This window comes from Tachysurus vachellii, chromosome 10 (assembly GCF_030014155.1).
Source record: "Tachysurus vachellii isolate PV-2020 chromosome 10, HZAU_Pvac_v1, whole genome shotgun sequence".
Lineage (NCBI taxonomy): Eukaryota > Metazoa > Chordata > Actinopteri > Siluriformes > Bagridae > Tachysurus > Tachysurus vachellii.
The window spans coordinates 23,321,212-23,332,724 of record NC_083469.1 but is presented as its reverse complement, the minus strand read 5'-3'; the positions used below and the strand labels follow the sequence as shown (position 1 = coordinate 23,332,724).

Below are 11,513 nucleotides of genomic sequence, written 5' to 3'. Positions count from 1 at the left end.
GTTTTGTTCATATCCAGCTCTAGATCTTCTGAGTATGAGAAATGTCTATCTTTTCTTACTGGATTAAATCACTACCTCAGTGGTGACATGCTTGGAAAAAGCTGACATTATTTGCAACAAAGCTGTCACATTGGTTCCTGGCACTTAAAGCCTGTCAGGTTGTCAGGTGACGGTGCAATTTCTCCAGGCAATACCATCATTGTAGAAACTGCCTTCGCATGTTCAGCTCCCAGGTGTTTAATGGTTGTTTGAATAGTCTTGCCTGGGGTGATAGATGGATTCCACTTAAAGGGAAATAAATGTCTGCCAGTCCCATCACTCTATAAAGAAGTGCTAAACTCACAGATATTTTCATTTGTGAGGCAGTGGAGGACATGGGGAGTCCAAGTTTTTACCAAATTTTTCAAACTATCAGCATATGACAGGTTTTTTATTGGTACCTAGAATTCACTATGTACAGTATATATATATACACATCTTGTGTTTTACTTGCCACCTTGCCTCTGACTTGCTACTTGGGTAGAAATTGAAACATATACATTTACATATACATAGATTTTTATTCACAATCATTTATTCAGGTATTTCTAATGGGACTTGCTTGGGGTTAGAGTTGGGATAGACTTAGATTTGCCTAGAGTGATGTTTGCTCTCCCTTTGATTAGACACTTACCTGGGGTGAGATTCACAGTTATACAGTAATTTAAGGTTGGGTGGGATTCCCATAGACTGATGCCTAGACTGATGTTTGCTCTGTGCCCCTGAGTCCCTCGTTTGTTGTTTTCCCTTCTTGTTTCTCTTTCTTGGCCTAGTTCTATCAGACCTATATGAGGAATCCAGGCTGCTGTGTCTTTTAGTCATGTTGGAGGAGGCATGGTTTCTACATCTATTCATCCTACTGGTGCAGACACTGGGATCTATCAGTCCTATTGGGGAAAGTGTGGGTTCAGTCTTAAAGCAGGAGGCATGGCTACTGTGTCTATTGGTCACTAATGGATGAGCCGGGCATTCCGAGTCTGTCAGGAGTTTTGGAGTAGTTGTTGTATCATTGTTTCTCAGATCTACTGGTGCAGCCATGGCTTCAATGTCTATCAATCATATTGGAGTTGGTACAGGTTCTGGGTTTGTATGTTCTATGTTTTTTATGTCTATCCAGCTTTATGAGACGAGCAATTGCTTTTTTGTAAATTGGTTCTTTAGGAGCAGACATAACTTCTGTCCTTCATTACAGTCATTTGTTTTAAATTGTGTTTAGTCCAGTCCCTGGACTTTCTGGCTAGTAGAAATCTTTTACCAGGTAAAGGGCCTTAAGACTGGTAAAGGCTACTGTCTTTTAATTTTTGGCTTTGCCTGGAGCAACTGTCTGTTTGTAGTTTCCTGGCTAAGATCGGTTGTAGCATATGTTCTTATGACTTTCATACGTCATACATACTTTATATGAGGACTTCATAGAAATGAATTCGTTTGTTTGTTTGTTTGTACCTTTACATAATATTTTCTTACACACAAAGACCATTAAATGGCACAATGGGTATTTCACTTTAAATGACTGATTACTTTGTGTATGCCTTCTTTATTAAAGCAATATATAGCATATTTCAGACATTCAAAAATTAATGTTTTTTTTCCCCATCTCAAGCAGTGAATAAATGTAAACGTTATTCAGTCTTCATTGCTCTTGCTATTGACTTTAATAGAGTATAATCTGCCCTCAACCCTTCACTTCCGTTTCCCATGAATGATTAGGAAAGGTTCTGGTCACAATGTAGATCAAATAAGAATTAATCATGACACATTGCATTTCAAACATATCACAGCATGAATCGTTTGATTTCACAGCAGTGTAGCCACAAGATGGTGGCAAATCATCAAACATTTTGACCGCAGCACTGGCAATAATACAAAACCGTAATCACATGCAGTTATTAAAAATCAAAGCAAAACAATCTCATAATCAAGGAAGCGAATCAAATAGACCGTCTTCCAAATCCTATTTTACATATAAAAGTGGACTAGAATATATACAAAATGAAGAAGTGTCACAATGCAAAAGATGGTTGTTCACAGCTACACAAATATTTATTTACATGTTTATTCATATTACAGTTACCACCAAAAGTTCACACTGTGCTCTTGTATAATAATGTCAAAGGTATATCAAGTGTGGTAAATGTAGATTAATATGGTAAAAGCAAAAAATAACAAAAGTGTACTATGAAGTGAATTTCTTTAACGTACTAAAGCATGGGTCGAAGGAACAAGTTGTCATTACCAACAACACAAATGTAAATGTGTTTCTCACACATTTCCAAATACACAGCAAATTTCTTTGAAGCAGGTTTACTATGGAGTTAAAACTTATTTATTTCCATTCGATTCCTTTCAGTGATGTGGATATAACCTCAAGAGATGACTAAAGGTTAAATAGCCTGCTAACTAATGAGTGAATAAACTAATACTGATTTTAATATCATTCAGCCCACTTTACAGGGGAAAAGGGGGAATTTGTTTCTTTGTTTGTGGGTTTTTCCTAATATACAGAGCTGTTTGTAATTAGACAGCGCTACTATAATATACCATGTATAACAACTATATATAAAACGTTCAAAATTCTACTCCTAGCCTCTGAAATAAATCATTTCCTAAATGTTTCCCAATGAGACCCATATTGTAATTATGCTAATATTCATATTCATGAACCAAACATGTAACAATCGTTTGTTGATCAGAAAACCATAAGATTGTGTAGAGTGTCTGGTGGTCCAGCTGTTATATGGTTGTGTAGCGCTTTCCGTAATTGGTCAGCTTAATTTTTTCAGGTAGGATGATATGTACTGAGTGCTCCTTGTCACTGGCCTTCAGGAGGAAGTTTCTCTGTTTGCGCATAAGCTGGCTATACTTGGCGTTTGCCAGCCACATCTCACAGCGATTGAAGTAGATGATGCTTGTGGTACCCAAGACTACCAGGCAAGTGAGCAGACCCAAAATCGCAAAGCAGATAACCTGGCTGTGTGTGACCAGCGGACTAGAAGCATGCACCGACTCTTTCATGGTGATCTTTAGGAACTCATGCTCAGGGTGCCTTAACATTTTGTTGAAAGGATGAGCAGGGAGGCTATAATGCTGGGAAGGATGGCTTAGGTTTGGTGTTTTAAACTTAGCTTTCGGTTTGAATTCATTGATCTGAATGTCACACAAAGGTCCTGTTAAACCAGGTGGACAGATACATCGAGCTTTTCTGCCAGGCTCAGTTATACAGGTTCCTCCATTGCTACAGGTGCTGTCAGAGCATGAAGCCAGACTAATGTTGCAGATGGGGCCCGAGAAAGCAGGAGGACAAACGCAGGTGTAGTCTAGTCCACGATCAGTGCATGTGCCACCATTTAGACACGGGTTTGACTCACAAGCGTCAACATCAATCTCACAGAAATCTCCAGTGAATCCGGGAACGCACAGGCAAGATGAGTGAGTGTAAAATCCGGTCTTATCCACACAGGTTCCACCATTCTGACATGGAGACCTGGAAAGAAAAACAGCAAATTTTTATAAAGAGAATGATCTGAATCAAATTTGATTTGTCTGAATGAGTTGATTATTTTGAATTAATACAGACTAAGAAAACAGTTAAATGCTTGATTAATATTATCAGTTCACTTATACAAGGGTTTTACATTTGGGAATTGCGAATTTTCTTGCTTGTGAATCCAGATTGCTATAATAACACAAGTGTAATTCCAATAGCAACAGAAATATTTATAGGATTAAACAAACACGAATTACAAATTGCTCTTTCACTTTTTCAATAGTGAACAAGATCGATGTTACCCATTCATTAGACACTCTCCTTTCTTCAGCTGGCAATTTTTGCCTGTGTATCCAGGAGGACAGATACAGAGATATCCACCCTCTTCTGTTTCAATGCAGGTTGAATTGACAGAACAAGGCTGTGATATGCATAGATGGCTATCTGGAGAAAAAAACAAATTATTCATCTTCTTATTCACTGCATACATTCCTTAGCCATGGTTTTACAGTAATTATCTTGCTCAGCCAAGGTCATACTATGCATAATTGCCGAGGCAAGTCTAGAGGTCCAGACACTGATTAACAACAACTGAGTCTCACCTTGGTCACACTGATTGCCCACCCAGCCTTGCTCACATATACACTCCCAAGCTTTTTTACATGTTCCATGAATGCAACCAGGGAAAGGGATGCACTTCTCACATGTTGCACCCTTCCAGCCAGGGTTACACCTTGAAAAAGTGATCATTATTTCAGTAATAATGTGTAGTATCATATATATATATATACATTCTCTCCAGAAATGATGCATCTGTATATACAACATATACAGTTTGATTTTGCCCAAGTTTTGTGAACTTATATAGTTATGGAAGCTCCATACAATATAAGGAAGCTAAAGACAGCACATAAGACTAAAATGCATATTTGATGCCTTAACATACCTGCACACTCCATTGTCACAAACCCCATTTTCAAGATTGCACCCAGAATCGCATTCTGCAGCAATATAGAAATGCATTCCAATAAAAAAAAAAAAATAAAAAAAACATGTTAAAGAACATTAATTGTGAACGATTTTACGTCGTGTAAATGGATCACTGCACGTTTCGCACGCGCGCATCAATACACTTTCCAGGGAAATGCAAACGTCTGTGTGCGTGTATACACACAGACTACACAAAACAAAATAAATAGATAGGAAGGAAGGAACATTTACCTTTGCCGTGGACAGCCAAGCCGAGAAGAATTGAGCATAAAATACAAGCCATGCTCAGAAATCCACACACATACATCCTGTGGCTTGGGTTAAGTCCTTGTGCTCCTGGAGCACATCTCAATTACGCAAAGTTCACTCTCATCACAAACACTCAATAATACACATCCGAGCTACAAGAGTGGAACAGCGCACTTCCCAATGCTTTTTCTTCTGTGCTTTATGTCCAAACTGCACACGATCCGAATCAACAAAGTGGCACCTACAGTAACGCGCCAGCACCAAAAGTGGAACAGAAATATTTCACCGCACTCATATGATGCGCAATAAAGGAGACCCGTTTAATCCTGAAGCTCGTGCGACTTGTTCAGTTGATATTAATAATAATATAGTTTTGTGTTCGAAGCAGTAATAAATCCATGCATCTTGCACAAAAGCACAGTGCGCGCACACACACACACACACACACACACACAACGGGCTCCTCCCAGAAGTGCCCAGCAGCACACACACACCTCCTAAATGACCCTTGACAGGTTGGTTCCAAAACTATAACACTCAAAATGTTTCCTTCTCAAAAAAATAAAATAAAAAAAAGTCCATGTCTAAAAGGACAGGATGGATTTAAATAATCGGTGGTGCTGTTCACCATTATAGAACAACCCAATAGTTAGGTCGGTTAGGTAATTAAAGCAGTGCACTGTTTTAGTATGAAATACTGGGAAATTGCAGTGCATAATGGGATATGTAATGTTGTCAGGGGTGAGACTGTTAAAAAAAGAAGGAATAAAAATATACTCTTTGTGTTGAGACTGGTGCTTTTTATGTTAGTGACTTTTTAGGCAAATACAAACACTTTGTATGCAAGTCAGAATTTTGTTTGAGTTGGTTTAGTGTGAAGAAATTCACAGGTTTCTGTATCAGCGTGCCACGGTCGGGTCCTTGAACAAAACCCGTAACATCTGCCTCAGATGTACTGGATTATGTGCTATTTTATACCACTGTTCGTCTAAAATGATTTCTATATTCTTAAGTATTCTTACTTAAACAAATGTATGGGTATTTTATGTGACTGAACACATACTCTAAGCCCCAAGGTGCAAATAAATATTGTTAACAGGTTCCACAGCAACAACTTCTACAAATTTCTAAATTACCAAGGGGAAGATGTTTTAACACAAATCACTTGGAGTGGTTTGTAGTTTCTTTCCAAATCTCTCGTAATGATCTGACCGATTTGCAGAATGTTGGTGATCATACCACAGGTGAAACCAGAGTGTGGTGTCTAATCAAGTGCAGTGCACAATAAAATGCACCCCACAGTAAAAGATAGTACAAGTTCAAAGGCAGTATAGATATTATTAAAAATTTGTGCAAGAGAAATGCATTATAATTTTGAATCATGCCAAAAGCAGACAAATATAGCCTAGTACAACATTGATCTAGTTCCTGTATCTGTTTGAAAATGTCAGCTTTTCATTTGCCATATTAAAGGAGAGGCATCAGCCATTGATTTGCTGTCCTTTGATCTCATTTGTGATCCGTCCTTTCAGGCAGCCTTCCCCCACTCCTAAGGACTCTCCAGACTTGATGGGGTGCCATGAGGCGCTGTTTTATGTCTTCGAGCAATGGTCAAAAGAACAAGGTGGGGAATAAACAAGCACGTCTGGATCCATGGTAGCTCAGCTCAAGGTAATTACAGGCCTATCACAGAGTAATCTTGTTTATGAAACAGATGCGTGTAATTCAGGTAGCGTAGAACTGACAGTAATTTCTAAAATGACAATTCAATTAATCAGGCGGTAGGTATAAAAAACATTTATACATTTATGTGATACATTTATCTAAATGAGATGTTTTAAAGATGCTCCTAAAGACTGAAGATACTGATACTGAATCAGTGTTTATTATATTATGCCATCTCCACCTATTTAGCTTCTCTGGACCTATTAAATCTAAAAACAGATTTAATTCAGATTTTCGAGAAATCAAGCTTGCAGTTTAAATTATTTCACAAAAGTAATAAACTAATTGATCTTGTGAAATTAAGCAATTAAGCAGTAAGGACCTTCAGACTCATGTTAAACTCATCTCTCAGCTGATGGAGTGGCACCTCCTCTAGCTCTTTGAATCATCAGAACAATGTTTTGAAATCTCAGCTAAGACTATTTTCTTTTTCATAATTATTCTACACCGAACCACTTCTCATGGACCTCTTCAATGTGCTGCTCCATGGCCTGGATTTTGAAGAGTGGATAAACAAATGTATTAGAGGTATGAGAGGTGGGAGGATGTAATTACGGGGCTTGACATCGCTGCGCAAATGTTTTCAATGGTGCTGTCAAAAAATGCCTGAAGCATCCATGATAATGCATCGTCTTACACTGAGAAAAAGGAAGTGCAAGGAATTTAAATTTACTTAAAAAAAAATAAATAAAAATAAGCAGTCCACAGTTTTACACCATTCCAGATTCCTTCCATTCATCTATTTACAGAAAATTAAACCATATTATTACAGTTAACATCCTGTAAATCTGGATTTTCTGAATCTTCATAACATTAAAGAGGTAATTTTTGAATGGTTTTTAATTCACCATTAAAATGATTAAAAATGTTTACACTGTACTGTGTGATGAGGGTGGAAATATAACATAATCAATTAGGATTAATAGTTGTATGTCTATTGTTGGCGACACTACAGTAAAGGCTAATTAATTAAATATTCTTCTGCGGACATCTAAACGTCACTGGACTAATTATTAGTACATCTATCTGGACAGATGTGTGACAGTTATTAAGATGAGCACAAAAGCCATCAATCAATAATGATGGATGGAGTCATTTTTATGTGTATGTGTATCATTTACTGCATGATCATCTACATGAGATTGTTATAATCACATGCTTAGGGATTATTTCTGGACTGGAGAATGCCATCAATTACATCTCTAATAGTAATCAATCAAATACACACACACACACACACACACACACACACACACACACACACACACACACACACACACACACACACCTTTAAATGAAAAGTTTCAATTCAATTAATTAAATTACCTCATTCTCAGTGCTTGTGTAAAAGTAATGGTATTATGTTTTTTTAACGTTCCATGCTACAAGAAAAATACATGAAAAATAGTAAAAGTTCAATACACACTAAACATCTGGACACCTTTATTATCTCAGTAAAAGAATTGTGCAAAAGAAGATGTTACTGTAATGGAATTAGAGTTAGAATTTGCATTTGAATTAGAATTAGTTGTGTAAAAGAAAGCTATTGCATTTTACCACTGCAGCATGCTTTGGATATTTATTATTCACTTCATCTTCATTCCCTCACTAGTTGAAATGAGTCTCTACTCAACTCTACTCCATTGTTTTCTATTGTAGAATTGTTGTTGTTTTTCGTTGCAAACCTAAGTGTCTGATAATCTTCTGTGTTAATCACTGAAAATATGTAAAATAGGATTCAGTGGTTTGTCAGATATTAATCAGGAGTTGACAGACTGCTTTTTTTTGGTAAATGTAATCTTCACTGTGGTTTACGTGTCGTCCCCCCACCCACACACACTCCTAACGCTCTAAATTTATATCACATATGGATAGGTTTTCTTTGGATATATAAATATTATAAAAGAATGACCTTTGTTCTAATAGACCTATTATATTCATATGCTCTTATCTGATAGTGCACTCAGCTCCCAATTTATTAATAAGCATGAAAAGCCAGACGGTACGAGCTTAGATAAATCCATCCACAGTTGTCATAGAAGCAGCGTATGAAAGCTAATTCTACTTGTGGACTGTGATGCATCCAATAGTGACTACTCATTCCAGATATAATAAGATGGGGAGGCTAAAAATATCCTTGTGGGCCGAAAGTGTGGCAAGACACATTTCTCATTACAGAGCTTCCTCAGTATTAATTACTTAGACATGCCTTGAATACAGTCTCTCTTTCTCTTTCTCTCTCTATACGAAAGTTTACGTGCTGCCTTAAAAACGTGATTCATTTGTTCACAATGGGTAATGGACGGAAGGGAAAACTCCCTGAGAAGATATGAGGAAGAAACCTTGAGAGGAACCAGACTCAGAAGGGAACCCATCCTCATTTGGGTGACACTGGACAGGAAATAATGTCAATGTAAATAATGTCCTTCCTACAGCAGTTTGTAGTTAAGTGGACTTAAGCGACCAAGAGCTCCTGAGGAACTAATAGCTCTTCTTATCTTCCAGAGTGCTGTGTACTCAAAACTTCCACTACAGTAGCAAATACTACAACTAAACCTCCTACAGAATAATAATCAGTAATAAAATGTGTAAAAGATTCTTACATTCTCATATCATATTGTTGTTATTTATAAGAAAATCCTCAAGCTGTCTTTTTGTCATTCAGTTACAGGATTCAGTGAAATCTAGTAGAAAACCAAATGACAAAAAATAAAAATTAAAGAAATTAATGATAGGGGGGATTTTTGGGGGGGTTTTTTGGGCAGTGGTGCAAACGTACAGATTTCTGATAACATTCAATAAAATATAAATGTGGGATAATGTTAACATTTTTATTCATGCAGTGGCACGAAAGCTTCGCTCAAGAAATTAATATTCATGTATTCATTTATTAATTTCTACTGCGGGTTAAGCTGTGATAAATATGTACATTAAGTATGTCATGTAAATATGGTTACTACAGCGCCACAACTGTGGGATTTAGGAGAAAAGGTCACAAACAAAACCAACTGGAGTTATACAATATATGTATTTTATATTAGTATTAGGACATTTCTAGCATTTAGCAGACACCCTTATCCAGAGTGACTTACAATTTTGCAGCTTAAAGGAGCTGAGATTCAAACTCATGACCTTCCGATCAGTAGTCCAACACCTTAAACACTGAGCTACCATTTTATTTTTAATTAGGTATTATTTAAATTTTGTGAGTTTGAATCTCAGGTCCACCAAAGATCCACTACTGGGCCCTTGAGAAAGGCCCTTAACCCTCAATTGTTCAGTTGTATAAAAATGAGATAATATGTAAGTCACTCTGGATAACAGTGTCTGCCAAATGCCATAAAAGTAATTATGTTTAAAATTATTTAAGAAGACACACAACTGTACTATATTTTGCCACATTATTGTTCTAGTATTACACTTCGTTGTTTAAGACAGATTACTGATCAGTAGGTCGTTAGTTCAGATCTCAGCCCGCCACACTGCCACTGTTGGTCCCTTGAACAAGGCCTTTATCCCTCATAGTGCTTGATTTTATAAATGAGATAAATGTAAGCTGTTCTGGCAAAACACTGTAACTGTACAATAAATGAATAAGGACATCGTTCAAACCACAATTTCGAAATGGTTTCATTACGTGATTTTATCATTTGGCTGTGAATGGAAAATAGAGTGTGAAAAAAAATAGGAGGGAAATACCGTAATAAAAATAAAAAAAATAAATAAATAAATAAAAACTGAAGTTAAAAAAAAAATTGTCCATGCCTTTCAACATGAAGATAGAGCAAACATAATTATTATATTAAAAAAACATGGACTCTGGCACCTGGCAAAGCCCTAGGGACCAAACCCATGAATTCAAGGTGTCATCTGCTTTGCACATTTATCTGGCATAATAATGGGCATGGAGGTCAGATTATTGGTCTATTTGCTCTGTTTGGTCTGCATACTACATCGAGCAGTGAGGTATCCGATTGCTAGGAAACAAGGATATGCTTGTTTCATGGATATGCCTTCACTTTCCTTTCAGGTTTTTTCACTCATCCCCTAGGCTTCTTGTTGTTACTTCTTTCCCTTGGTGCTGGAAGACATACATCAAAAGAAAAAATCCATACTAGACAAATGTCTCAGTCTGAGTACACACCAACCATGTCAACAATACTGATGTATGCTTTGACAATCATTAAGCATTCATCCAATGCTCTAATGGTTTGAGGTGCAGCCATTCACAGTTTCTGGGGTAGTTGCTATTGATATCCCTGCTAGATATAGACAGCCTAAAAGATTTTCTGACTGCCATTATATTAAAGTTCTGTTTTCTGTCTGGAAGGTATGTTAGGCCCCAGTGACTTGCCAGACCGTGAACCTGATTGCTTGAAGAATGTTCTTGCTGTAAGAACATTGCCCAGTGATAGCTCTCGCAATTGCCCAGTGATACAGTAGCTCTCACAATTCAACTTCCATTTAAAGGGATGTACTGTAACTACTATCTCGACAAAGCTCTGGGTGTTCTATTAGACAGCAACTTGTCTTTTGAAAATCATATCACCATATTACAAAAACAGCCTTCTTCCACCTTAGAAATATTTCCAAGCTGAGAAACATCCTGTCTGTATCTGATGCTGAGAAGCTAGTTCATGCATTCATGACCTCCAGACTGGACTACTGTAATGCATTACTAGGTGGTTGTCCTGCATCTTTAATAAATAGGCTAAGTTAGTCCAAAATGCAGCTGTCAGAGTTCTTACCAGGACAAGAAAATATGATCATATAACCCCATTTTTATCATCTCTACACTGGCTATTGTTAAGTTTAAAATTAATTACAAACTGCTGCTACTTATTTACAATGCTCTAAATGGTTTAACTCCTACAGTATGTATCTAACTAGTCTTTTAACACGTTACAATCCTTCATGCTCTCTGAGATCACAAAACTCAGGACTTCTGGTAGTTCCCAGAATATTTAACTCTACTAAAGGTGGTAGAGCGTTTTCATTTTTAGCTCACAAACTCTGGATTAGTCTT

At 37.0% G+C, this 11,513-nt stretch overlaps 1 protein-coding gene across 1 annotated transcript; it reads right to left on the bottom strand.

The window, feature by feature from the left end:
* Positions 1 to 1,657: 1,657 nt before the first annotated feature.
* Positions 1,658 to 5,183, bottom strand: LOC132852332 (protein delta homolog 1). Its single transcript, XM_060879480.1, has 5 exons — positions 4,745 to 5,183; positions 4,470 to 4,524; positions 4,126 to 4,256; positions 3,826 to 3,967; positions 1,658 to 3,520 (listed from the first exon to the last, which is right to left on the bottom strand). Exons 1-5 carry the CDS (start codon positions 4,818 to 4,820, stop codon positions 2,770 to 2,772), a joined length of 1,155 nt encoding a protein of 384 aa, XP_060735463.1. The 5' UTR covers positions 4,821 to 5,183; the 3' UTR covers positions 1,658 to 2,769.
* Between the last annotated feature and the right edge of the window lie 6,330 nt (positions 5,184 to 11,513).

What these genes read in the sequence shown, in the direction of transcription:
- LOC132852332 (XM_060879480.1), bottom strand. Translation starts at nt 4,820, where the DNA reads ATGTATGTGTGTGGATTTCTGAGCATGGCTTGTATTTTATGCTCAATT. An exon ending in CTTGGCTGTCCACGGCAAAG is followed by an intron (nt 4,525 to 4,744) that starts GTAAATGTTCCT and finishes ATATTGCTGCAG; the next exon opens with AATGCGATTCTGGGTGCAAT. An exon ending in TGTGACAATGGAGTGTGCAG is followed by an intron (nt 4,257 to 4,469) that starts GTATGTTAAGGC and finishes CACTTTTTCAAG; the next exon opens with GTGTAACCCTGGCTGGAAGG.